The sequence below is a fragment of the Ursus maritimus genome, unplaced genomic scaffold (genome assembly GCF_017311325.1).
Source record: "Ursus maritimus isolate PB19 unplaced genomic scaffold, ASM1731132v1 scaffold_31, whole genome shotgun sequence".
In the NCBI taxonomy this organism is placed as follows: Eukaryota; Metazoa; Chordata; class Mammalia; order Carnivora; family Ursidae; genus Ursus; species Ursus maritimus.
In genome coordinates this window covers 11246046-11273848 of record NW_024425675.1, presented here as the reverse complement: position 1 = coordinate 11273848, position 27803 = coordinate 11246046, and the positions used below count along the sequence as shown (strand labels likewise).

Below are 27803 nucleotides of genomic sequence, written 5' to 3'. Positions count from 1 at the left end.
TGATCCAGGAATGAAAGATACCTCCTTGGATATTATCAATCTTCTGTGAGGTTCTTACTGAAAACACCTATCAATTCCCACTATTGAAATGAGCAGTTTTATTACTCCCCAGTCCCTAGGGCAGGCCCATCTTTTATGGTAAGATATGTTTTGTTATGCAATGAAGATTTATCATAGAATGATTTCACCTTCTAATATCATGAATAGCCATTTTTCTGGGTTCCCCTACTGTCGCTAATTCCCTTCTTAAATCTCCCCAGTTGGGACTACAAAGAAACAACTTTCCCATTCTTCTCATGAGCAGAAGGTCCAGAAGTCTCCATGATGGAAAGTGTTACTTTCTAGCCCCTATTTGATACTTGAGCTTGTATCACTTCCCATGCCAACCCAGCGTGTCTCATTAAAAATAGAATGTCCCTCTCAGTAGCAGTCCAGAGGGGAAAAGAAAATTAGAGTTCCTACTTTCCTAAAAAATGGAATTTGACCACCGTTCACTGACCTCTCAAAATCGCTTCCAAAATTTTATGTGGTTCATGTGTGTGTAGACAGTTGATCACCCACCGTGAGGCGATAAGGCTATTGTTTGTCGGAAATGTTTTTGTGACAGCCCAGTTGTCTAAATCTAGGTGTTAAGATGCTTCTTGAAAGCTTCTTTAAAAATACATACCCTTTTAAGACTATTTCATCAATTTTCCAATTAATTTACAAAAAAGGAACTTTTCTTCTTTTCAAGCTTGTGTTTCTTGAGGAGCTGAGGTAAGTCTTGCTTCTGGCCTAGAAAAAGCATCTTTAGTCTCGATACTAGCCAGGACTAGTAGCCCCGCCCCAGAGCGAGGTAGGAAGGGGAATGGGGGACGTATGGTGCGGAGGCCACACACGGGTAAGATGTGCACAGGGCAGAGGAGGAATCCAATCTGGGGAAGCCGAACATACGAGAATGTGTACAGCACAAAGCAGGTGACTGACAGGTGACAGGTGAACCTAGACAAAGGAGAGATTCCTCTGGGCTCCAGGGATCAAGAAGACTTAACCTGAAATAAGTTATTTTTCACGTGCCCCCTTGCCCAGGGCGGTGCCATTTTTATAGTGGGGTCTCAAATGGTTTGTTAAACTGAACCAAGATGGCCTGGAGGATAGGTGGGGTTCCGTCAGTGCGGGCTGGCGGCGGTGGGGGGGCTCCCGGGCAGAGAAGCCTGTGAAGCAGCAAGTCTCAGGAGAAGGAAGGTGCAAGGTGTCCTTGGAGAATTGCGGGTCTCCCACTGTGGCGGGAGAGTGGGTGCAAGACGCAGATCATGTCTCGTATCTGGGTAACGCCATTCCCGCTTGCTTGGTGACTGCCCATATCTGAGACCACACTCAGCCTGGCATGCCTGCTTGACGTCTGTGGGGCCTGTGTTTACCGAGATTGGAAGATCACGTGACAGAAACCAGGATCCCGGGCTTTTCGTGAAAGCGCATGGGTCCAAGCCCAGATTCAGAACTTGTGTGGATGGAGCCGGAGAATGTGCACTTTACAGAGCTACAGGGGACATCCTGAAGTGTCTTCACATTTGACAGTTACTGCCGGCCTGATGCGGAGGCCACTGAAGTTTTTTGATCAAGGACGTAGTGAAGTCAGAGCTGTATTTCAGAAAGGTCCCTCTGGTGATCACGTGCGGGACTGATGGAGGGGGAAGCATCGCTGTCGGGGAAGCCATATTGGAAGCGTAGTAACAGTTCAGTCAAAAATCAGTAAGGCCTGGGGCGTCTGGGTAGCGCAGTCGTTAAGCGTCTGCCTTCGGCTCAGGGCGTGATCCCGGCGTTCCGGGATCGAGCCCCACATCGGGCTCCTCCGCTGGGAGCCTGCTTCTTCCTCTCCTGCTCCCCTTGCTTGTGTTCCCTCTCTCGCTGGCTGTCTCTCTGTCACGTAAATAAATAAAATCTTAAAAAAAAAAAAAAAAAGCTTGATTAGATTCCAAAGCTGAGGGGATTCTCCATAAATTGGCTTAACAGAACTTTTAGGAAAAAAAAAAAATCAGTAAGGCCTGAATCAAGGCGTAGAGATAGGAATGGGAAGAAAAATCAAATGCAATGGACTGATTAGAGGGATCAGAGGAGCGATGGAGAGCGGGTTACAAAAGACAGCCGGAAAGTTCAGCTCTGGAACATTAGGAAAACAATGATCTCCTCTCCCTCCCTTCTCTTCCCCTGCTCTTCTCCTTATACACACACACACACACACACACACACACACACACACACACAGGAAAATAAGTTCCCTTGGGTGTAGATATTAGGATAAGTTACTGTTGAGCCATTCAGATGGCAGAGAAATGAAATTTGGGTCTAGAACTGTGGAGAGAAATTGAATCAAGATCATTCCTCATTAGTGGGTTTCCATTTGGAAATAATTGGGCTTCTAATAGATGAAATATATTCGGACAAATTGATGCTTCTTTTTAACTAAGGTGGAAGGAAAGGCAGCTTACACAAATCGAACAGATTTACATATAAACCACAGCATCTGTGCACATCTGGCACTCCTTTGAGCAGAGTTCACATCTCCAGTCATATTGATGATGTAATATTGAAAATTCGTCTTCAGCGTTCATTTTAGCTCGCTGATCTCTGTTACACTGTGAATGAACAAATTTATCCGACTGCTTTCTAAAAGATATCGTAAGCGAATGAACAGAAGTGACATTGTTGTATACAGTAATATCAGTACACTTTGATGTATGTTCCTTGATCAACAAAGGCAAAGCTGTGACATTTAAGGGTCTCCTGTGTGCAGACTTATGAAATCCAAGAGGCACACTGTGTAGGAGAGATTAAAACGGAATTTTAGGCAGGCTGACTTGGGGTCAGATGATAGCTCCCAGGAGTATTAATTGCAGCCTGGCAGGCTTGTGGGCTGTTAATGGAACCGTGATAACATTAGGGTCTTAATTCTTCCCTCAGAGCTTGGAAGGACTGGACAGTGTGTCCTGTCTGCACACTAAAATGTTTCAGTTTGGTGATGAAATGGAAAATAACTTTTCCACACATAGGTGCCGTATTTAGAGCGCTTATGAGGGACAGCACATGTTGCCTCCTCAGGGATGTGGTAGCTGTAAGAAGTTTCCCGTGGGTGGGGTCACAGAACAGTGGCACCTTTCCATAGTTCACAGATGAGGACAGGGAGTGGATGAGGCTTTCCCTTTTGGGTTTGAAATTGTGTCATTTCATCTGAAGGGATCACAGGCAGATCGGGTCCATTTTCCATAACGGGATGAAGGACGTCACCAAAAACCCCATCCCGCTTCTCTACAGCGGATGAATTTGGTGCTTGCCCCATGGTCCTTGTGAAACACACCTGGCATCCTGCCTGAGTCCCTGCCACTGTGTTTGTGCCATCCGGAACTCCGTCTGCGCGCCCGCTTAGGGGGAAACGTCTGGGAAGGCCATCTTTTTGCAGACCCCCTGTGTCCTCTCTCTCTCTTCCCCGCCTGCGCTAAGCCCTGTATGCAGGCAGGTGGAATGCTGGTCACCTGCTGCCACCTAGTGGTTCTTCCCCTCTCAACATCCTTTTCCTCCACGTTCTTTAATAGAGGTTTTCTGTTGTCAGATGTACAGGCAAATGGAAGTGATACAAACATGTGTTTAGGATGCGGTTATTAACGTGCCCGGGGGACAGGATGTTGTCGGTTTGTTTGTTTGGTTGGTTGGTTTGCATTTTGAAGCAGAAGATCTTAATTTAGTTCTGTTGGAACTCTATCCCCTAGTACCTTAGGGGATGTGTGTATATGTGTCTGTGTGCGTGTGTGTGTGTGTATATATGTGTGTGTTTCTCTCACACCCTCTCTCTTACACACAAACACCAGAAATCAGACCTGTGATCATTTTTCCTCTGTAGCTTAGAGCGGAAAGTCAGTCCTTATTGATGAGATCGTCAGTGTAAGGTTCTCCATCAGGGGCAAGTTTGCTTCCCTCCCCTCCCCTCCTCTCCCTTCCCCCAGGGAGACAGCCTTATTTGTCACAGGCTCGGGGAGGGGGGGTTGCTACTAGCGTCTAGTGGGTAGAGGGCAGGGGTGCTGCTGGACACCCTACAATGTACAGGACAGGCCCCTACAAGAAAGAATTATCCAGCCCAGAATATCAAGTTCCAAGTTGAGAAGGCTGACTAAACCCATCGGGACCCGTCCTTTTGCCCCGCTATGGTGCACACACTCGATCCCCTTTGTCACATTACAGTGCACACACCCCTCCCTTAGTTGGCATCAGCATCCCCCCTGAAAATAAAGAATGGGTCCTTTGTCAGCCAGCCACCATCTTCTCTCTGGCCAACCAGGGCGTCCCCATGAACAACTTCCTTGCACCTGCCTTACACCTCAGCAGACTGTTTAAGCCAAGCCACGCTACTCTTGCGAGCTGCCATCTTAGCGGAAGGCCTGGGGGGCTGGGACGAGCCCTTTGCTACTGCAGCTGTCCTTTTTGAGGACCTCGGTGTTCACCCCCATCTGCCGGTCTGCTCCCCTCCCCCCCCCCCACAGTGAGCTGGAAGACTTTGTTGAAGACTTGAAGAAGGACTCTACATCAGCCAGCCGAGTGGTCACTCTAAAAGATGTGGAAGACGGGGCTTTCCTCCTGCGACAAGTGGGAGAAGCTGTAGCTACCCTGAAAGGTGAGCCTCCTCCTTGAAGGGAGAAGTCCGAAGCCTGTCTCCTGGGGCATTTAGACATCTGTCCAGGAGTGAAGGATTCGTTCATTCGTGCATGTGTGCGTGCGAGTGGTCATCAAGCACCTGCGTGTGCCAGGCGCTGTTCCAGGCACTTGGGATGCGTCACTGAACGAAATAGGCAAATACCCCTGTGTTCTTGGAGCTTCTATTTTAGTGGGTCCAGTGGGATCTAGGACTAAGGGATTCTAGTGACCGTTTCTCTCCACTGGGCTCTTTCAGTGCTCCAGGGCACCCGTGCCAGATTCATTACAAATGACCCCAAGGGACAGTTGCCTTTATCCCAAATATACAGACAGGAAATGAGGCGCAGAGGACCTCCGCCCTTGCCCGAGGCCACCTGGAGCCCAGCTCTGTCTGACAGACGTCTGCCTCCTGAAGACGTGCGTGGAGCATGGTGGCCGACGAACCCCACGCGTCCAGCCCTATCCAGTGCTCATGCGGGGTGGGGCTCCCTGTTCTGCTTTTTCTCCTACAACGCACCCTCTGCTCTTGGCTTGCAGGAGAATTTCCAACCCTACAAAACAAGATGCGAGCCATCCTGCGCATAGAGGTAGAGGCCGTGCGGTTTCTGAAGGAGGAGCCCCACAGGCTGGACAGTCTGCTCCAGAGGGTGCGGAGCATGACCGACACCTTGACCATGTTGCGGAGGTAACTGGGCCTCCCCGGGGGTGGGGAAACGTCCCGAGGGGAGGCAGCGACTCCTTCCCACCCCAAATGTTCTACTGCAGTATGACCGGAGGTCCCGAGTCTTCAGCTCAGACCGGCTGCGTTTGGCACAGCCTTAGTTAACATTAGTAAACCTAGTAAGACATTAAAAAAAAAAAAGTCATTTGAAGCTGGTTCTTTAAAGGTGAGGAATGGATCACAATATTTTACTAGCTTCCTTCCGTTCAGGACACAGATGCCTTCAGGTAGAAGCAGAGATACGCACCAAAGTTCAAGAGAGGGTGTTAGAGGCAAGGCGCTGCCTAACTCGAGGCAGGGGCGGGCAGGTGGGAGGAGAGGTTCAGAACTGGAAGTTACTTTCATGAAGATGACTAGTGGCCGTAGAAGAAAGGGCACAGTAGCATGAGACAGAAAAGGGGGAACAGATCCTTGGGGACCCTCGGGGATCGAAGGAACAGGGTTGGTAAAAGAAACAGAAGGGAGTAGCAGAGCAGAGTCACCAAAGGCAATTGTCTTTTTTCAAATTAAAGAAGAGAGAACATAAGAACACGAGGCACCGATTAAAGATTATCGGTCAAGTTTGACATCGTCTGCCATATAACTACATTGATCCTAACAGTAACCCCGAGGAAGGCATTAGAAGGCGTTCTCATCCTCCCGTCCTCGTCCTCATCGTTATTATATTCTATAGAAAACTGTCTGAGGCTCAGAAAGGTAAGGTTCCCCACGTCGTAGCTAGAACATGGCTGGACTGATGACATTCAGGCACAGGTCTGTCTGACCCCAAAACCACGTCCTTTCCACTGCACCATGGGTGGAAATCGACAGATAGCTTCAAATGACCCCAAAAAGCAGAGGAGGATGAGGACCAGCCCAGCTGCTAGATTTGAAGTCACTGTTGACCTTGCAGAAAGGCTTGGTCGAGTCCAGGTCGGGAGGCTGAGTGGCATGAAGAGCACGGGCGAGGAAATAGAATACAGTTGACCCTTGAACAACTCAGGTTTGAACTGCACAGGTCCGCTTGTGTAAGAATTTTTTTCGATGAATACAGGGCAGTACAGTAAATGTGTTTTCTTTTCCTTGTGATTTTCTCAGTATTTTTTCTCTCTTTGTTGTAAGAATACAGTGATAACATACAATATATGTGTAAATCAACTGTTTATGATATAGGTAAGGCTTCTGGTCAACAGTAGGCTATTAGTTAAGTTTTTTTGAGGGGGCACTGTCTCGGGGGTCCGGACCCCTAACTCCCATGCTGTTCAAAGGTCAGCTGTATGAGCTGCCCTCCCCAGGGCTTCGGCAGTGAACGGAGGAGAGCGTGGAGGGCTCGGGAAGCTTTGGGTGTTGGAACTGAGTATCTCTGAGGGCTGTCCAGCCAGGACTGGGTACAGGAGTTATTGTTAGCATCATATGTGCCACCGTCACGCAGAAAGTGATGGAACGGCATCTGGCTGGGCATGGCGGTGCTAGTGGAAAGGGAGAGACAGCCCATCTCTTGAGGAAGGACTGAGAAAGCAGCTACTAGAGACAGCCAGGAGGCAATCGGAGGGCATTAGGAAGTTGCTATGGAAACCCTCAACCCTGAGCTGCTACTCTGGGTTTTCGAATGTCTTAATTTTGCAACCGCAGCTTGCCCAGCTTGGGGATGACACAGCGTTCAAGGCCATGCCATGAAAATAAAATACAAACTACCCATTTTAAGAGTTAATGCTGCTATGCCTGGTTTCTCCCAGACATGTCACCGACGGGCTCTTGAAGGGTGCAGATGCCGCCCAGGCCGCTCAGTATGTGGCCATGGAGAAGGCCACGGCCGCCGAAGTCCTGAAGAGCCAGGAGGAGGCACCCCACGCCTCGGGCCAGCCCCTCCACGCGGCAGGAGTCCCCAGCGACATGAAGTCGGAAGTGGTGCCCTTGACCGTTCACCATGCACAGAGCTCCCCTGTGGTCATCCAGCCCTCCCAGCTCTCTGCCGCCCTGCTGAACCCTGCCCAGCACCTGCCTGCCGGGACCGGTCCTCACCCGGCCAGCCCTCCAGCCGCCGCACAGGAGGGGACCTCCGCGCTGCCGTCCGCTCAGGCCCCGCAGTCCCCACAGACGCCCATGAATGGTTCCACCATGCAGAGTTTGTTCATCGAGGAAATCCACAGCGTGAGCGCCAAGAACAGGGCGGTGTCTATCGAGGTACGGTCCTATTTCCATTTCTCGTAGCCCCATAAGGGAATAACACGTGGTCCTTTCCTTGAGGAGTTTATCGTCTGGTTGTAAAGATAGTACATATATGTGTATGTGTATCAAAGATAGATTTTTGTCAAATATTTATGTGATTATATCAAAGATAGATTTTTTAGCCCTATAAATGGGTTTCAGTGGCCAGATTAAGAGAAAAGTCATCAGATTTCAAGAAGGGTAGGAAGTGAGGCCCTGGTGTGCTGGGAAGTGTTTAACCACGCCCTGACTTGTAGAATTTGCCCGTTTCTGTGGTGTATTTTCCCACCATCACCAATGTCAAGTTACAGCAGGATGTCAGGGAACGTACAATTGGGGAGAACTGTGAGTCAGCTCCCCCCAGCCAGCACGTACCGGCCCCGGCTTACCACTGGTGAATGCAGGCCTGCAGAGGGTTTGCCAGTGGTCTCGAAAAATCAGTAGACTCTGGGTGAGTGGAGCAGGGTGGTGAGGGCAGGCTGGGACGGAGGCACGCTGGAGCGAAGAGAGCCACGAGTAAACCTGTTTAATGGGAACAAGACAGAGGAGCCGAGGCTGGCAACACAGACTGAAGCCAGATTTAGAGGAGCTTGCAAAGCATCCGAGATGTCTCAGGGTCCTGGGGTGGCCATCCAAAAAATACTGCTGCTTGGCCCGGCCATAAAAAAATTGCTTCAGAAAAGCACTCTGAAACAATGTACAGAATGCATTAAGGTGTGGGTCTAGAATGAAGGGGGTGGGATGGGAAGTAATTAGCATAGTCTTGGGATGAAAGGCAGAGGCAGTCAAAAAGGAAAGAGAGGGGCGCCTGGGTGGCACAGTCGTTAAGCATCTGCCTTCGGCTCAGGGCGTGATCCTAGAGTCATGGGATCGAGCCCCACATCAGGCTCCTCCGCTATGAGCCTGCTTCTTCCTCTCCCACTCCCCCTGCTTGTGTTCCCTCTCTCGCTGGCTGTCTCTCCCTCTGTCAAATAAATAAATAAAATCTTTTAAAAAAAAAAATGGAAAGAGAAAACTAGGTCCTAACGTCACAGAACAGAAAACAGGCCATGTTTTTAAAGATTCTTTTTATCAAGAGCTGGTGTCAGTGCCTGAGTCACGATGCTTCCTCCTTCCTTTGCCCCATGTGCCCTCCACTCCTTAGCCCAGACCCTGGTCCTGACCATCCTGTCTCTCTCGCACATCCGCAGTGGGTAATTCAGGTCTCAAGAGAAAAATAACCTCTTCAAACTGCCACGGCCACGGTCATGGCAGCCGGGCCTCTGAACCCTACGTGGCTTCTCTGCCCGCCCCCAAGTCAGTGGCTCTGCCCCTGATCCAAGCCAGCCGCTCACAAAATGCATCTCACAGGAGGGGTGAAATGTGATTGCCTCATGCCCTGCGGTGCAGGGGTGCAGCCTGAAAACACGTTTCCTCCCAAGGAGGAGTGGATCTGCCCCTTCAGACATGTCTGTATGGAAATGATGTCAGTAGGACGACTCATTCATGTAACAAGTATCTGTTGAGAACCCACTGAGCACAGTTACCGTTGGTATGTGTGTATTTTAAGTTTCAATTTATAAGTCATCTCTAAAAATGCCCTGATCTGCAGAAAGTCAGGCCTGGGACTTTCTGTCTAACCCACTGCTGATGAATGAGGGGAGCTTCCTTCACACCCAATATCTGAGCCCTGCTGTGCTCCGGGTCCGTACAGGCTCCGGGGCAGGCAGTGAACCGAAGGGACAAAGTCCGTGCTTTCAAGGAACGTACGGGCTTATAGGGAGAGATGAGAACCAGTGTATGCCAGGGGATAATAAATGCTAGGAAGGACAGAGAAAGTGGAGGAGGGGTTGGTAAGGATGGTGATGGTGGAGACTCTTGTTTACATGGCGTGAGTCTTGGGCGAATCCTCATCTCCCTGGGCCCCAGCGTCTCCTGTGTAAAGTGTGCTAATAAAGCGATCTCCTCGGTCTCCTCCCCTTCTTACGTTGCGGGGTTCTAGTAATCCCAGTGCAACTTCCCCTCTGCCCATCTGGAATGATACCTGTGCTACCCCAAAATCACAGGAAAATGTTCTTTTCAAAAAGGTACAGGCATTTAAAAATGCATTTCACGTATTTCCCCCTACCGTAGAACTTGATGGAGCTTAGAGGTCATCGACATAACCCCCATTTTATACATAAGAACGTTTGACCCCATATAACAATTCTTAGGCAGACGTGGAATGGAGGTCTAGGAATCTTTGTTCCCAATGAGTGTTTTGGTTTTTGTTGCTGTCCGTTTGCACATCTCCTCTGCGGTGAAAACTCAGTTTCAAGAACAGAAACTTGGTTATGGGATGAGTCCTTTTGAAACCATATCCCTGTGTCCTTTTTATTACTATTGGAAAAGGTAGCATAAGTGCTCAGTAATCCGTTAACGAGTGAATTTGGGTTTCTGAGCTCACTTCTCTGTGAATGAATGTCAGTTACTTGGGCTTAAGTGGCAGAGAGCACAGAGGCAGGGTTGTCTGAGGTACAAAAATGTCCCTCAGCACGGACGCCAGAGCATTATTTTATCAGCATTTTACCTGTGTCACACTTGCCCCTATACCGACATGAAATCTCTAATGAGCTCTCCCTCTGGTGGCTAAACTTTCTTCACTTGTGATTTTCCTGCAGAAAGCAGAAAGGAAGTGGGAAGAGAAGAGGCAAAACCTGAGTTTGAGAAGCTGCTAGAAGAAGCTCAGGCCAATATCATGAAGTCAATTCCAAACCTGGAGATGCCACCAGCCTTGGGCCCACAACCAAAGGGCGATGCCCCAGGAGACAAGCTAGAACTTTCAGGTGAGGTGCTCCCAGAGCTGGGCGGGCCGGCTGCTGAAGCACGTGCTGGCCAACAGACCCAATCTCTCACTTCTCGAGGATTTTATAAAATTGTGAAATTGGAAAAACAAATCCTCAGGTATCGCTAGATTCCCAGTCCCACTTTTTAACCAAAACCATGGCAGGGAAACTGTGTTCTGCATGAGGGTACTAGAATTGTGCCCAGTAAGGTAAAATTTAGATTCCTAGCTTCTACATTTCCTATGAATTTATGACACTTCACAGCACCAGCTGGGAGAATAAGAGGGCCCCATTTAAAGTGAGAGCTTTTCATATGCTGCAGGAGGAAAATGCCAGCCTTTATGAGCTCCCAAGGGGATATTAGATCATAAGGCGAAATTGCATTTTTAAAATCAAAATTATTAGGTTGTATATTGAACCAACTAAACTATGGAAGTTAAGCATCAATGTGTCACTAACAACATAAAGTAACTGTTAGAAAACCCAGCCTACTAAATCTGCAACCAACAAGCCCCACGCCTTACTCTGATTTCAGAGCTGTGTACAAAGACACGATTATACTTGCAGCACAGGGTCTCAGAGCCACGTTCAATGATGCCTGGTCCAGGAACTAAAATTAATTTGCAAAGGAGTCGCCATCCTGACCCGCATGCCCAGGAACATGAAAGCAGATACAGTTTATAACCACTGACCTCCTTCCCCAGAGCTGCTCTAACATTCCACTCACAGAAACTCTCCCATCAGTCTGTGCTAAGTGTTTCACCTCCTTTCCCCACCTGCCAGCTGTGTGAGGCCTGTTGAGGGACCCTGGAGGGTGAGGCAGCACGTGCCCGGGAACGAAGGGGCCCCGGAGGGGCGGCTCTGCTCTTCCCAAGATGGCTTTTCTCCCAGAGTTCCCATGACGAATTTCTCACATCCTAGGATCGACCCCCTTCTATTTCTCTCCGGCCTCATTTGGCTCCTTCCATGATTAATTTTGTCAGAGAGTCCCTGGGTGTTTTAGACTCACAAGTAAATTATAAAAAACAGTTATACGTTAGAACTGTTCCTTCTCCATGATTATACGGCAAAAATTATAACACGACATTTTGTTAACTTACCACATTTGGGCTTTTTATGCCTTCAGATTAAAAAAAAAATTGCATGAAGTAGTTTTAAAAAATTAGTCCCCGAAGTATTTTTCACTCAGTTAAAATGTTCTTGTTGTTCTCTTTATTTTTATTTTATTTTATTTTTTTTTTTGAAGATTTTATTTATTTATTTGACAGAGATAGAGACAGCCAGCGAGAGAGGGAACACAAGCAGGGGGAGTGGGAGAGGAAGAAGCAGGCTCATAGCGGAGGAGCCTGACGTGGGGCTCGATCCCATAACGCCGGGATCACGCCCTGAGCCGAAGGCAGACGCTTAACCGCTGTGCCACCCAGGCGCCCCTATTTTTATTTTATTTTCAAGTAAACTCTACACCCAGCATGGGGCTTGAACTCACGACCCTGAGATCACAAGTCACACGCTCCGTTGACGGAGCCAGCCAGCCAGATGCCCTTGGTTTTTATTTTATTAACACATGGCCTCGTTTCTTGTCAGAAAGAGTCCACTAATGTGCAAACTACGAGAAATGCATAAGGATACAAGCCGTTACCTGCAAACGTTGGTTTCTATCACTTTTACTTACTTGGCATGGATTTTTTTTATTTATTTGTGTTTACTAATGAGGTAAAATTCTATGCTGAGGGTTTAAAAGAAAAAACTTTTTGTATTTCCTCTTGTGCACACTGACTGCTTCGATAATGGGAATGAACCACTAACTAGCGCCTGCACAGCAATGGAAAGTTTTAGGGACTGTAGCCTCATTCCGTGTCAAGGAAAAATTACTCGCAGAGCTGTGTGTTAAAAAGACCAAGGAAGGGGCGCCTGGGTGGCACAGCGGTTAAGCGTCTGCCTTCGGCTCAGGGCGTGATCCCAGCGTTCCGGGATCGAGCCCCACATCAGGCTCCTCCGCTATGAGCCTGCTTCTTCCTCTCCCACTCCCCCTGCTTGTGTTCCCTCTCTCGCTGGCTGTTTCTATCTCTGTCAAATAAATAAATAAAATCTTTAAAAAAAAAAAAAAGACCAAGGAAGACTTGAGTCAAGACCACCGCAGCAGGGGGAGAGAAATTGAACTCAACTCTGAAGGCAGCATAGCAAGGCTAGGGAGATTCTTGCTGAAGGCAGGCCAAGGGCTTGGATGTCCAGGGCGGGGAATGCGGAACCAGATCAGATGTCAAGAACAGGGGGTTCTTGCTAAATTGACTTAGTAGAATTCTTTGCTAAAACTGGGCTGAGCCGACCAAGGACAAAGCCTAGCGGAGAAGAGGGCTCGAAGGAGCCTCACCAAAGCTGGTCAAAGAGGCAGTCTTTGTCACTACACAGGAGAGGAGACCTGGGCCCACCCCCAGGGCCCATCAGCCTGTGCCAGTCCCTGGAGGGGCCCACAAAGCTGCTGAGGCCATCCCCAGGCCGGGCTGCTGGCTTAGGAACCAGCCAGGTGGCCCAGGGCTGCTTGGGCCTTGCCACCTTGCACCTTTATGCATGAGGCTAGAACCGTCCATGACACGTAATCGTGGGCATTTCACCCCGATGATTTACCCACCTCCTTATTACAATCTTAAGTAGAAACTCCTCAAACAGCTCTGACTAGGTTGCTCAGAAGACAGAAACACATTCCAGGGAGGGCACCGTGTTTCTAGAGAGAGCTGGGGCAAAGCCCGCTTGCAAGGGCTGACCGTGCAGTGCCGGTTCCCCCGCTTTAGTGAGCTCTCAGGTTGAGTGCTGGTGAAGGGCAGAGGGGAGGAATATTGACTGAGAAAGGCAGGAATGGGGCCGACTGTTTAAATTTTATTAAGTGCCTTTGGGGGCAGTTTTCTGGAGAACGCTAAGCAGATATCTGCATTTTCTGACCTTTGGCGCCCATCCTTATACCTCTGTAGTTCTGTTTACGGCCTCCTGTCGTTAGCAGAGAACACTGTCCAACCACACAACCATGACCAAAAATCCACTTTCTCGCTGACTTTGTTTCCTGTTCCATCTGCCCCCGCTTGCCTTTTGGCCCTGCAGTGGCCAGATTCTCGTAGCATCCGCTGGTCCGGCCCCTCCTGCTTACACTGTCTTTCAGACTTGAGGGACGGAGGCTTTAGAGGCTGTGCACGGGGCTCTAGATTGGTTTTTTTTTTTTTAAGATTTTATTTATTTATTTTGAGATGGGGGGGTAGGGAGAGCAGAGGAAAAGGGACAAATAGACTCCACACTGAGTGCAGAGCCCGCCGTGCAGCTCGATCCCACGACCCTGAGATCATGACCTGAGCCGAAACCAAGAGTCAGCCACTGAACCAGCTGAGCCACCCAGGTGCCCCTGGACTTGTCTTTAGGCTCCAATATTTCATCTCTCCAAGTAATACCCAGATTTTTTGTTGACTAAGGGTAGCTCATACTTGCATTTATAATAAGCCAGTATGTACTACTCCAGATGCTTCCCGTATGTTAAGTTATTTCATCCTCACAGCACCCCAGTGGAGAAGATTATAATAATACCCATTGAACAGATGAGAAAACTGAGGCAGAGAGAAGTTAGTTACCTTGTGCAGGATCTTTCTGAGATTTCACGTCAGTCAGGCTTTAGGGTCTACACCTTTAATCGTCACCATAGGGAGAGACTAGACAAATGTTTAAGTCAGAGTACATTGAGTTTCTAGAAATACACTGTACTGGACATTATCTTGCAAAGAGATTACTTTCCAATGACACACTGTTTTCCAGAAGACTCTCCAAATTCAGAACAAGACTTGGACAAGCTGGGGGGTAAGTCCCCACCTCCTCCTCCCCCGCCCCCTCGGCGGAGCTACCTGCCAGGATCAGGGCTCACCACCACGAGGTCCGGCGATGTGGTCTACACCAGCAGGAAGGAGAACACTACCGCTAAGGTCTGACGGGTTAAGCGCCGGTAAACTGGTCTCTGGGTTCAAATGATACCCTTAGACGGGGTTCTCTCTCTTCTCCTTTAGAGGTGATAAGGCAGAGTAGGAGAGACTTGACTAAGCTAAATCACAGGAAGGCCCCACGGATGGGAAAATGGCAGCCGGTGTTATTGGACTCGACTCAGCAGCCCGAGCTTTATCCTTTCTTGACTTTGAGCTGCAACAACGTAAAATGCAAATCACAAGCTACTTCCGCAGCAAGACGGCACAAGATTGAAAATGGCGGGGGGGAGGGGCCAGAGAAAGACCATCTCAACAAAGTTAGATGAGCTAACACAGTTGTGAGAGGCTGTCCAGAAAGATGGTCAGTGGGTTTTAGTTTCCACCTCACTTGGCAAGTTTTGTCTTCTGTGTTTGTGAAATACGATTTCCCAGGAGACGTAGTACAGGCGGGCCTTCCTTAAAGGCACTGAATGTTGAGTAGTTACAATTTTGTGAAAAATCTTCAATCCCTTCACCAGAATGACAGCTTGTACCAACAAAAACCCCAAACTAAACGCAAGGGGCTGTGACAGTCTCTGAACTCGAGTTGAAGAGGTAGGTGGCCAGCACGCCAGACAGTAAGGGATCGTGTGTTCTCGTGGTCTGGCCCTCTTTTTTGCCAGCACCCGCAGGGGTTAAGCCACCATCTGTGATCTGAATCTTCCACAGGCAAGCAGTGAAGATGCTGGACCAAGCCCCCAGGCTAGAGCCACAAAATGTCCAACGGAGGAGCCTGCCACTGCCTGGACCCCACCCCCACCACCAGTCACTACCTCCTCCTCGAAGGATGAGGAGGAAGAAGAGGAAGGAGACAAAATAATGGCAGAACTCCAGGTACGTGGCTGGGGTGACGGACTGTGGCTCCTTGCCTCCCTCTCTAGGGCTTTCTGGCCGTGTCTCTCACAGAGTCATTAGCTAAAGAGAGCTGGCAAGGAGTCTTTGGACTTAGGCCCTGAAAGCTGTGTCTTCTGGCCTTGGCTTCCACTTTTCCAAGATGGTGCTGAGCGAGGCTCTCAGGGTACCTCACAACGTGTGTAAGGAATGATCATTTCACAGAACAGCTCGGGAAGTTCATACAGAAAATCAGTTGCAAGTTTTCCTAGCTCTGGCTGACAGGATTTACTTTCCTGCTTTCATTCTTCATAGTCGGCTTCATTTCAAAAGCAATTAAGACAGGGGTCAGAAATACCGGGCATTGGCTTGTCTTCATGGGGACTGACGAAGGCCCGCTTCAGATGCCGTCCCATCCTTTGGTTGGGATACTTAGAATGGCTGCCCTTAGGTCTCTGCCCTGCATACCAGGCTCCCATTCCGTGTCAGCGTCATCTTTTCAAATAGTCTGACAAGCTGAATGATTCCGCTTCCCATTTTCTTTGGCCTGTTTGAGAAACGATAGTTTATTTATTGGCTTTGGATTTTTATTTTTTAACTAATTGACACAGTCCATTCATAGGATTAAGGATGGGGTAAAGAAACTGTACTCAAAGCTTATCCCACATTCAAATCATCGCTGTGAATCTACCATTGGGTGTACGTTCTAAGAATTTCTCTAACCAGAAACATACGCATAATTCCCAGACCATAGTCTGTTCGTAGACTATTTTATTTTGACGCATATTATTGTAGGGATTTTTTTTTTTTTCCCTTTGAATGGTCAGATGGTCAGACCACAACCACACAGGACTCCAAACCATGCTGCCCGTTCACCAGTATACTCGTCATTCTGTGCAGCCCCACGGATCCGCTCTGTTCACATGGAGTCGAGAGAACTTGCAAACTATCATTTCTACCACGGCCGTTCTGTTTTGCCTTCCTTGGTGATAACTGCCAAAACTGGGCTGTTTGGATTTACAGGGCTGCTGGTTTGATTTGTCACTGTGTGTGAGCCCTTCCGAGCCTCACTAAAACTCCCAGACTGGCCTGGGACATCCCTCCCGCCAATCAGCTTGCGGGCAGGTTTTCAGAATGGTTAGAGAGTGTCACTCCTAGGAACCGTAGATTGCTAGGGTTAGTGACGCATACAACAGTTGAGAGCGTGGGGGTGTCCGTCACTCAGCGACCCGGTGAGGACCCCCTGGCCAAGGACACTGGCATTGACAGGCCTGCTTGTTGTTGGGGGTTTGGGGCTTGGCCGAAGATGTGTAGGCATGTTCTGAGACCATTCGTGGTCGCGTCTGCCGCAAAGCAGGGTACGAATTGATTGAGGCCCAGTGTGGTTCAAGTGGACGACAAAGTACTAGATGATTTTAAATCCATGTGAGGTGAACAGTTACTAATCCAAGAAGCAGAGACTTTTAGGCTTGTGAATAATCCTGCACTAGCCCCCGAACAGAAGTCGTGTGTTTGCTCCAGCCGCTTAGGGCTCACAGCTTGAGAACATTTCCCTCCACGGAGGCCTACAGATCGCGGATGCTTTCAAGTTTTCGAGACTGGAGTATTTGGCCCCTTGTATTACTGGTGGTTAGGTAATACTGGTGAATACAGTGTTCTAAGCCTAACTTAGGCAAAGCCAGGCAGCCCTCCTGCTGGGGAGGGGGGCAGGGACCCTACCTGCTGCCTCAGAAGGTCACCCACGGGCTCTTGATGCCCCCGAGGCAGGACAAGGAGCAGGTGCGGCCTCCTACATGAAACTGTGGGTCACCCTGCCTGTTCCGGGGTACCAGGCATCAGAAGAAGCCACAGGCTCCGAAGTCCAGGGTCTGAGCCCAGCGGAGATGGCGAGTGGCCTTAGTGGGCGTCTCCAGAGCCGGCAAGGACTGGAGTGTCTAAGGGACTGCAAGGGGGAGCCAGCACTGCAGGCACGGGGAGCAGGTGGTGTAGGGGAGAGCAGGCCGGGAAGGCCCCAGGCACTGGCTTCATTCATATTTTAGGACCCGTTCTGAAATGGACAACTTGGCGTGGGCGTGGGTTATTCTTTCTGCCTACAGAGTTCTTTCCAAAGGACCATATTGGACATTAAGAAAATATGAGGCAATTATTTGGGATTTTTTCACTTAAATAACTCTTCTTTAATCCCAGCTGTGCATGCGAATTATTTGGGGGAGTTTTAAAAAAAAGAAAAAAAGGCCTCTGAATGAATTCCGAATGACTTATTCCCTGGGTGACGCCTGGGTAACAAAATAGTTTTTTAACGAGGTGACATGTAGTTGAGTTGAGAACCACTGATTTCAAGAAGGCGAATGCTGGGGTTCTTCGTCTTTCTTGCTTTCACGATCGTACTGTCCCTCCACTCTGCCCGAGACACAGCCTGTGCTTTCCGGCCGCCTGAGAACTGGCCTCCCTCACCCTGTTCAGGTGAGCCGATGCGGGCTCCTAGAAGCCAAATGAAGAGTTTTCGGGGACAGGGCTGGAGGCTCAGGCGGCCCCGAGGCCGCTCCGGACCCCCAGGTGCTAAAGAGCGTCATCACTTTATTCTAAATGCACTTCAGAGCCCCTCGGAGCACGGGGGTCCCTGTTCCTACCGGGACAGTGAACGGGCGAGGATTACTTCTGTTCTAAGAGTCAAAGGTTTGCAATATCCTGGGCCCTTATTTCTCTGACCTCAAGAAAGTTGGTAAAAAGAAAAGAAAATGACCACGAAAAAAGAAAGATAGCTTCTTGTCTCAATTCATTTACATATTCAGCATTTTTTAAAAGTCAACACAAGAAGCCCTACTAAGTGCAAATCAGGTTGTGGAAGAAAGGGCATTCCTTTCAAGGCTTCTGTCCGTGAATCCTGCCGGGCGCAGCCACGAAGGAAGCCTTTGCCCCCGACTCAGCGCTCCGCTTTGCTGCCTGAGGCCCAAGTGCAGAGCCCGATTTACAGGCGCTGCTTCCCTGGCCCTGGCGGGACCTGCCTGCAGGCCTGGGCTGCGGCCTCCCTGCCTCTGGACTCCCTGCCTCTTCCCTCCTCCCTCCTCGCTGCACTTGGATCCCCGTTAACCTCAGTATTTTAATCCCTCAGGCATTCCAGAAGTGTTCCTTTATGGATGTAAATTCAAACAGTCATGCCGAGCAGTCCCGGGCTGACAGTCACGTTAAAGACACTAGGCCGGGGGCCACGGTCCCACCCAAGGAGAAGAAGGTAACGTGGCGGTGACACATTTGCCACACAGGCCGATGGTCCTTCTTTCCTTGCTCTGACACTAACACCGCTCCTGCGTTTGTCCTTCTGTGCCCTCTCTTTTTTTCCTCTCACCTTTTTTTTTTTTTAAGGTTTTATTTATTTATTCGACAGAGATAGAGACAGCCAGCGAGAGAGAGAACACAAGCAGGGGGAGTGGGAGAGGAAGAAGCAGGCTCATAGCAGAAGAGCTTGATGTGGGGCTCGATCCCATAACGCCGGGATCACGCCCTGAGCCGAAGGCAGACGCTTAACCGCTGTGCCACCCAGGCGCCCCTCACCTTTTTTTTTTAAACTAATGGAGACACAGTCTTAGGTTTAATCAGAGATTAATCAGTGACCTCTGTGTTCCTGCGCTCAGCACACAATAGTCTATGCAGAATTTGAGGCATTCTCTTCCCAAACTGAAGAGTATACATATGCCTTGCGAGATTTTTCTAGAACTCCAGAAAAAGAAAAAACAGAAACATCAATCGAGTATGTAGCACTTTTTCTTATTTTTCGCACGTCTTCTAGGTCCAACACACCTGCATCAGAAGTAGCTGCAAACCTTGGCTTCTAGGACGAAAACACACAGCAGAGCCGTATGCCCGCCACCCTCCACACGTGTATTCATGGAAAGTCACACACACGTATTTGCACACAAGGGCGAGAATGCCAGACAGAATTTCTGTTAAGTACTACACGTTCTCAAACTATACTTGCAAGACAGTAAGTCCAGTCTAGCTTTAGCGGTAATACGCACTGTGGCATCCTAGTGGCTTCAAGACAGAGGTCCAGGCTCTGGAACAAAATACGCTGTCATTACATAAGTACTTTAGGGAAAGGACGTCAGCCAGGTTGTCTGAACGTCAGCTTTTTAAGTCGCATCTAGAGTTTTTATGATTTTTGGATGTAGAGTCATCTTACCTGAGTGAAGCCTTTGTCTCCATGTCAGGATTGACAGCTTATCATGACCAACTCAAGTTCTAGCATTTTCCACCAGGAACGTGTATTTCAGAAATTGAAGGTTCTAGCATCCCCTAGATAAAGTCAAACAGATCAGCCACTGTATAGCCTAATGGCGACACCAGGTGGGTATACCAGAAAGCTCAGTGAGGGAGATAGAGAATCCCAAGTCAGAGGGCTGTTCTGACATAATCTTTCAAGAGATACAGTCCTGGGGCATATAGCTACCAGCCGTGAGGCCCTGCGGAGGAAGATTTTCCTATGAAGAAAATCTGTTAATTTGGATTGAACCCATGACACCATATTGGAAATACATTGCTCTTTCAGTCTTTGGGATTGCCCTACATGGCCTTATTAAAACCAACTCATGAAAGGCCCTCGCAGACCCTGAGTCACACGGCATGCCTGGGCTAATGGAACTGTTTCTGGCTAAAACACTGCCTGGGAACCGGGAAAAGAACCCTCTAGAGAAAATCATTGTCTCGTCGACTTTTGCTAATTGGCGAAAAAGTTGTGTGAGATGTTTTTGCCCTGCAATTAGAAAGCCATATCCTTCCAGTCTCATTCAACTCAATCAAGAGTCTATCTGATAATAAGCAGGTCTGTAGTAAGAGCCTTGTAGGGACTTACATGCTTCTTTTAGATCAATATACTCAGATTGACCTATTTCATAATAACCGTGAGTATCAGACTTGTCCCCAGATTTGTGCTATTATTAACCTCTCCCTGGTCTATTCATCTACTCTTCAATAAATCAAATATTTCTTTAAAATTTTCTCCTATCGTCATGAAGCACTAGCCTAGTATTTCACTTGTATGCAATTTTCCTGTAACTGTGTCTCTGATTTTGGTTTATTGCCCATATTCATTTTTGAGCCTGCTACACAGTTGCCTGAACAATCCAGATCAGGGCCTGTAAACAGGTATTAAGAGGCTTAATTACCTTTGATGCAGAGTCTTGACCATCTGAGATCACATCTAAGATGTCGTTGTGAGGTTACGTGACATTTGCGACCAAGCCGCCCTGGATAAAGTTATCGCACCTGCTTTGATACGCTCATTCTTTTTTCTAGCCCAGTGACCAAAATGACAGGTCATGTGAAACCTACCCTTGACATCTTTATCTTAGCTTTCCTCGGAGTATTCCTGCTATTACATCTGTTTTAACATATGTATGTCTCTGCGTGACGTTTGAAATACTTAACAAGGGGTATGGCATGGGCTCGGACCGATCATGACAGAGGCCAGCCCAACCCCAGGAAATGGGTCAGCAGAAGGTCAGCCACACGGGTGTCCTACACATCAATTCCTTGTCCAGTTCGTGGGTAAATTCTCACTCGAGTCCTAGCGTGGTACGCTAACTCCATGTTTGGGGTCAAAACCTCATTTATTCTTAAGACCTTTTACTGTATGTGTTGTTTAATAATCCAAGTTTAAAATCCCACATTAGACATGATTTGTGCAACCACACCCGCTGAATCCTTGCACATATTTGGGGGCCTTACCGGGAGGAGGGCAAGTTAAACAGGAGGTGTTGGGTGGCTAATGCCCCTTGTATCCTGTACGGTGTTTCCATGTGATTAATACTGACTTTGTTGTTCGTGTGTCATTCCTTGAATGTGTATGGACGCTCTTTCCATTTGTAACACGGCGGTGGGATTGTTCTGGGGTCACTTTGGTGGGGCCTGGTTGTTGTGCTTTGTTGTGTTGTCGTGGCTTTAACCAAACAACCTCCTTGGGATTGTGCCCCATCTAAGAGCACCATTTCCTCGCGGGCTTCGGCAGCAAGAAGAGAGGGCGGCAGTGCCTGGGAAGCAGCGAGGCCCAGCTAGGGTTAGTGTCACAGCAGGGCCCGAGGGGACAGAAACACACGTGCCGGAAAAGGCCACGCTTCCTGGTCAAGCACTGGCCACACCTGGTCCTCACCGCTGGCTTCTCACGCCCTGAATCTTGGTGAGGGCCTCAGAAATGGACCTTCGCTCCATGTCGGAGGATTGGGGGACTAAAAGCTGAATTATGATGTCACGGCCATCATTTTAGTCTCACGTGTCTGCTTTGGAAGTGTTTAGACATTTTGACAACACTGTCACTCTGAATTTGGATTTGATCGCCTTGGGTAGTGTTAGTTTGAAGGTTATCGTGACACGTTACTTGGCAAGTCCAAGTGCAAAATGCTGCAAGAACCTTTTTAATCTGTCCTTTGACCGGGGAGTGATTATGGGTTTTTTTCATCTCCAACTATCACACCCAACAAATGCAGAGTCCTTATGGGACAATTTCCATAAGAGAAGCAGAGATAGTACTGAAATACCTAGCTGGAAGGGACGTGGAAAATCTCCTGGTCTAGTTCCTCGGTTTATAAGCAAGAAAACTGAGGCCCAGAAAAGTGAAGGTAACACAGTTAAGTGGCAGGTCTGGGTTAGAATCAGAATCTTCTGCCTACGGAGAAATTGTACTTTCGACAGCGCCACACCCCTCTTCCCGTGTTCGATTCTGCTAGGCTCACAGCCAGATGCTGGAAAGAGGACGTGTTGATGCAGAATCGGTCCCTTTATTCTCTTAACTGCTCCCTCGCAAAATTCGAAATCCTTAAAATACTTTGCTAATTGAGATTTTCGTCTTGTGCAAACACAGGGCATTTTTGGAAGTTGGAGAGCAAAGCAGTCCAAGGTAAACAGAGCTCTATAGGCTTTGGACTGTGTGTAACAAATGTGCTTGGCCCGCATGGTTTGGAAGTGTAATTAAAGGAACAATTTAGTGATAGTCCACTTTGGGAGGCTGTGGTTTTGTGGAGTAACATGTCCTACACTATTCTACTAGAATTTGGAATTTTTCCGTGAAGACCTGCGGAAATCTGATGTTGAATATGAAAATGGCCCCCAAATGGAATCCCGAAAGGTGAGTTTAGCAGATCTGTGTTCCGACTGATACCGTGCAGATTAATTACCTTCTTTTGCAGATCCATTTCTGATTAATGTGTGTGGTTTCCCTCCTCCATTGTCCCTCTCAGGTTACCGCAGGGGCTCTCGGACCTCTTGACCATCCTAGGTGGGAAATGGCAATGGGGAATGGTATTTCTGAGGCATCACGAACCTCAGAGTACAAAACAGACATCCTAAAAAGGGAAAATTCCATATCCAACAAGAGTTTATTTAGAGACAGTAGAAACTATTCCCAGAAAAATGTGTCTAGGGTCAACTCCAGCTACCCTGGCACGAGTCCGTCGGAAGTTGAAATAGACAAAGGACCTAAGAGCCCTGGACCACAGTGCCCTGGATCTGACAGTGAGCAGCAAAAGACAAATTATGGAAAAGCAAAGGAGATGATGAGTCTAGAAGGACCAGAAAATATGGATAGGTGTGACCTTCCCTCTCCCACTAGGTCAACTGAATTGAGCCCGTGTGATGTCAAAACTCAAGATCAAGGGGTTCCCATGACAGAGTTCGGCCAGGTCGTTCTAAGACCCAAGGGGGCGCGGCATGCGAACGTGAACGCCGGCGAGGACGGGGAGTCGACCCCAAGTTCTCCCACTGAGGAAAATGCGACCCCCGACAACATTGCCTTCATGATTACCAAAACGGCAGTGCAGGTGCTCTCTAGTGGGGAGGTCCGCGACATCGTGAGCAAAAAGGGGGAAGATGTACAGACGGTTAATATTGACGCCAAAAAAGAGACAACTTCCCAACAGGGAGGAACTGAAAACGAAGAGCCAGTCGTGTGCCTGGACAAGAAACCAGTTATCATCATTTTTGACGAACCCATGGACATCCGGTCCGCGTATAAGAGACTTTCGACCATATTCGAGGAGTGCGATGAGGAATTAGAGAGAATGATGACAGAGGAAAAGATAGAGGAGGAGGAAGAGGAGGAAAACGGAGACCCAGCGGTGCAGAGCAACAGGTCCGGAAAGTTCCCCGAGGAGGCGGCCTCCGGCAGCCGCGGACCCGCACAGCAGGCTGACCGTGAACTACAGCCACCCTGCCCGTCGGCCGAGGCTGACACATCAGGAAGACGGGAAATGAATAAAAGGGAGCAGGGCAAGTTCAACCAAGCAGATACTCCAAGTTCAGAAAGCAAGGGCGATGGGGCAGATGACCAGTTTGAAAACCCCAAGAAGAAGTTTAAGTTCAAATTCCCTAAAAAGCAGCTGGCGGCCCTCACTCAGGCGATTCGCACGGGAACCAAGACGGGGAAGAAGACCTTGCAGGTGGTGGTCTACGAGGAGGAGGAGGAGGACGGCACCTTGAAGCAGCACAAGGAAGCCAAGCGATTTGAAATCACTAGGTCCCAAGCTGAAGACACCCCCAAGAGCGTGCTGCGGAGGCAAGAGCCACCCGGTCCGGAGAGCACAGCTCTGATTTCCAGAACTGATGAAATTAGAAAGAATACCTACAGGACGCTGGACAGCCTGGAGCAGACCATCAAACAGCTCGAAACCACCATCAGTGAAATGAGTCCAAAAGCCCTAGTTGATACTTCATGCTCTTTCCACAGAGATTTTGTTGCCAGCTCACCCCACATGGCCCCAGAGGCCTCTCCCCGCTCCCTGCTAGCTCTGGATGAAGCTCCCACTGCCCCAGAGCCCCCCTCGTCCATACCTGCGGCTTCACGTAAGGTATCTTGGTCTGATGGAAAGTGACAAGACCCAGCTGCTTTCTTACATCTGCCATAATCACCATTAGCAACAGGTGTCTTGTGATTGACTTGCTTCCTTTCAGGTGGCTCATTGTGTTTTGTTTTTTTGGTTTTTTTTGTTTTTTTTAGTTTTTTGGTTTTTTTGTCTGTTCGCCACGATCCCTTTCTCTCACACTTTCTCCCTCACCTTCAAAACAACAACAACTAGGTGTCTAACAGCTAATCGATTCTCTTTTTACCTCTGTTGCTGATTGGTGTTGGGTAAACGCAAGGACGCTGGGTCGGTCATTTGCTGTTGAAATGATTGCTCTGATACTCACATTAAAATCGGTTTGATCAGTAGTGGAGCAGTTTATTCTGTTTGATTCTTCAAATTAACCCCAGTGGTGTCTCCTGATGTCCGTCTCCTAGATCTGTCCTGCATGTAGGGCTGTGGCTTCTCACGTTGACCTTCTCTGCACACGGCGGGAGAGCCTCGGCGATGACCCGCTCACGTGCTTCTCCTTCTCTTCCCCTCCCGCTGCTCCTTCCCCCCAGGGCTCCACTGGGACCCCGCCGACAAGCAGGATGCCAGTCCCCATGAGCTCCAAGAGCAGACCCGGAAGCCTGGACAAGCCTGGCAAGCAGTCCAAACTGCAGGATCCCCGCCAATATCGTCAGGTAGTTTTACCTTAAACCCAATTTTGGATGGACGCTATTGCGGTTAAGAAGCAAGTCGCTGACTTAGTTTATACCAAATATTGTGTTTTCTTTGTAAGATATGGTTTACATAGACATCTTGGATCTGGGGCATGAAGAAAGTCTAAAAAACCTTTGTTACACTTTCCACCACGCTTTTGCATGCTCGCAATAAAACATCTTTTACTTTGTGACTCCAAAGTTTAACTGTTAACGCAAGGTGCCAGGCCCATTGGCTTTTCTTTGGTGAAGGTAGTGGTTCATCAGAACACCTTGGGAAACCGAGACGGACCTGTCCTTGAGCTGCCCTGAAAGTCACCAGTACTAACGTATATGCTGACCGCACTGCATTAGAGGCACATTAACTGTCCGTCACGGTGCCCCAGCCCCAGCCCAGTAACCACAGACGCATGGCCAGCCTGGCACCTGGGACAGGAGTGGGATGATATGCCTGTTCTCACCGACACCTGTTCTTCCTTTTTTCCCCCTCTTCTGCACATCCTGCGCTCTGTCCTTTGGGGGTTTCTGCCAGGCCCAGTACAACAGGACTTAGCTCAGGCCTTGAACTGGTTTGGTTTGGTTTGGTCTCTGTTAGGTAATGATGCTCAGAAGGGCTGTGTTGCCAGACCCTGTGAACCGATCGTGTTACCAGCTTTCTGACAAACTGTCTCCCGCCATCTTTATTTACAGGCTAATGGAAGTGCTAAGAAAGCTGGTGGGGACTGTAAGCCTACTTTCCCCTCCTTACCTGCTTCTAAGATTCCAGCCCTTTCTCCCAGCTCTGGGAAAAGCAGTTCTCTGCCCTCTTCTAGTGGTGACAGCTCTAACTTGCCTAACCCACCTACTACTAAACCACCGGTTACTTCTAACCCTCTCAGCCCCCAGACAGGACGATCTGCTCCGTCTGCCTCCCTCATCCCCTCTGTCTCTAATGGCTCCTTAAAGTTTCAGAGCCCCACTCATGCAGGTAAAGGCCACCATCTCTCATTCTCACTGCAGACTCAAAACGGCCGAGCAGCCCCTCCCTCCTCCTCCTCCTCCCCGCCCTCCCCCGCCTCCCCCACTTCACTGAATCAAGGTGCCAAGAGCATCAGAACCATCCACACTCCCGGCCTCACCAGCTACAAGGCACAGAACGGAAGTTCAAGCAAAGCCACCCCATCCACAGCAAAAGAAACCTCTTAAAGGCCAAATCCTGTTAGGCACAAGTCGGAGTTACATTTAAAAAAAAAAAAAAAATTTTTTTTTTCCAACAACTGTTTTCTCAAGAGAATGTACCGTATTGCTGTACTGTTTGAGGCTTCACGCTAAGTATGTGCTAAATACTGGATGAATAGATTTCAGTAAAGCTCGTTTGACTTTTTACTCTGTTGCTGTTGTAATTACATAGTGTTTACTGTCTATATTCGATACCTGTTACATGAAGTAAGCATGTGTTACGAAAAGAGTGGCTGGCGGGAGAGAAGGGTGCGTGTGAGATGGGGGGAAATGTATTCAGCATGTAAAACATGTATGATTCCAGAATTTTAGTATGTTTTGTACAAAAATATTTTTCATTACGGAGACTAGACGTGAACAGAGAATTACACAAGGGTGACTATACAAATTGTAAAACAGATACTATAATATTTCCTTTTATTTTAGTGTTATTTAGCTTTATTACAGATTTCTATTTTTGTCAAAACTTCATGGTTCCTTTCGAGATCTTTTTTGCCAAAAACATTTTGATACTATAGCATTGTACCTGTGAAAGTAGCGTGCTAGACGATATGCCCGAGAACCTCTGCACAGCCAAGCCCGAGGCCCGTGGAGAAGGCAGTTTATCACACCTGTTGCACTGCCATGAAAATTAGGTATGATCATTTGCAGCCCAAGCAAGCGAGCTTTCTTTGCTTTTCTTTCCTTCTCTTTTTTCTTTTCTTCTCCTTTTTCTTTTTTTATAACATATTGGGATTCTCTAGTTGCTTTCCTTGCAGTATCGAACCCCTTCCTTTGTTTTCGGAGACCTGGTAACCCACACTATTGCATTGTGGATTTTAACAGTACACTTCTGTACGGTTCTGTCAACCGCTCAACTTTTGTACATATATAAATAGACATCCGAAATACTGTGTGTGACCGCACAGAGTCGTTTCCCACACCAAAGTTAATTTTTATGCATGCTTTAAAACTCTATCTCGGGACGGGCAGAAATGGGGGCTCCCCGTACATTTTTAAACAGCAACGAGTTTGCACAGCTAGAGTGTTTTTGTAAATAAATGTATTTGTATAACACAGTCATGTAATATACAGAACTATAAGCAGAGACTTTGCAAAACTAAATAAAGGGCTGCATGCTTGTTATTTTTTGTACCTTGTCCCTCGAACTACTTCCTAGTCAGAGAACAAACGTGTCTGTCGCCGAGTTCAATGGTTTGGGTTTCGAGGGCATTGTAAGTGATATGTAACCGGACGCGAACTGGTTTCTGGAAAGCTCTGCTTTTCTGATTCCTGAGGAGTTCCTGATAAATGCGTTGCAAGTGTGGTGCCTTCTGACGTAACCTGCTGACCCCTCTCTGCGGCTGACCCCGGGCTTGCCCGACAGAAAGCAAACCTGGGTACGGAGTTTCCACCCTCGTTGACCAGAGGGGCTCGTATTACTTTTCCTTTTTTAATTTCCAGTAGAAGTAAAGTAGAAATAAACCGTCTTTGTCACTAGGATCTTCTGGAGTTCTCAATTTTCACAAACACTGTTGGTGTAGGGGGACGTGGGCGAGCTAACGCGACTCTCCGTGTGCTCATTGGCAAATGGGAAGGACGGTTAGTGCGAATAACACCGAGATGATGAATCCCAAGCAAGAACGTGTTAGTCTTTTTTGCCTCCAGAGTATTTAACTTGGTTTGGTGTAAAGGGTAAATTATTATGACTTGGGCGCCTGGTTGTTAGTGGGCCTTCGCTTCAGGTGTGCAGGGCTGGGATGTCAGACACAGGCTATTCTATCTCCGCTCGTTGTGTTAACTGTAATCACAGAGCTCGGGGAGGGCTCAGGAAAGTCGTCATCTTGGAGTGTTGAGGCACCAAATATTCCAACATG

General features: G+C 48.4%; 1 protein-coding gene across 1 annotated transcript in view; it reads left to right on the top strand.

Moving 5' to 3' along the window:
* KIAA1217 (KIAA1217 ortholog) overlaps window positions 1-27429 on the top strand; it is an 83203-nt gene extending 55774 nt beyond the window's left edge. Inside the window, 12 exon segments of the mRNA XM_040645325.1 lie at window positions 4512-4642; window positions 5200-5347; window positions 7099-7546; window positions 10210-10243; window positions 10246-10374; window positions 14167-14330; window positions 15036-15200; window positions 18310-18429; window positions 22237-22314; window positions 22427-24031; window positions 24589-24711; window positions 25420-27429. Coding sequence (XP_040501259.1) covers window positions 4512-4642; window positions 5200-5347; window positions 7099-7546; window positions 10210-10243; window positions 10246-10374; window positions 14167-14330; window positions 15036-15200; window positions 18310-18429; window positions 22237-22314; window positions 22427-24031; window positions 24589-24711; window positions 25420-25914 — 3640 coding nt within the window. The 3' untranslated portion in view covers window positions 25915-27429.
* The last annotated feature ends 374 nt before the right edge of the window (window positions 27430-27803 follow it).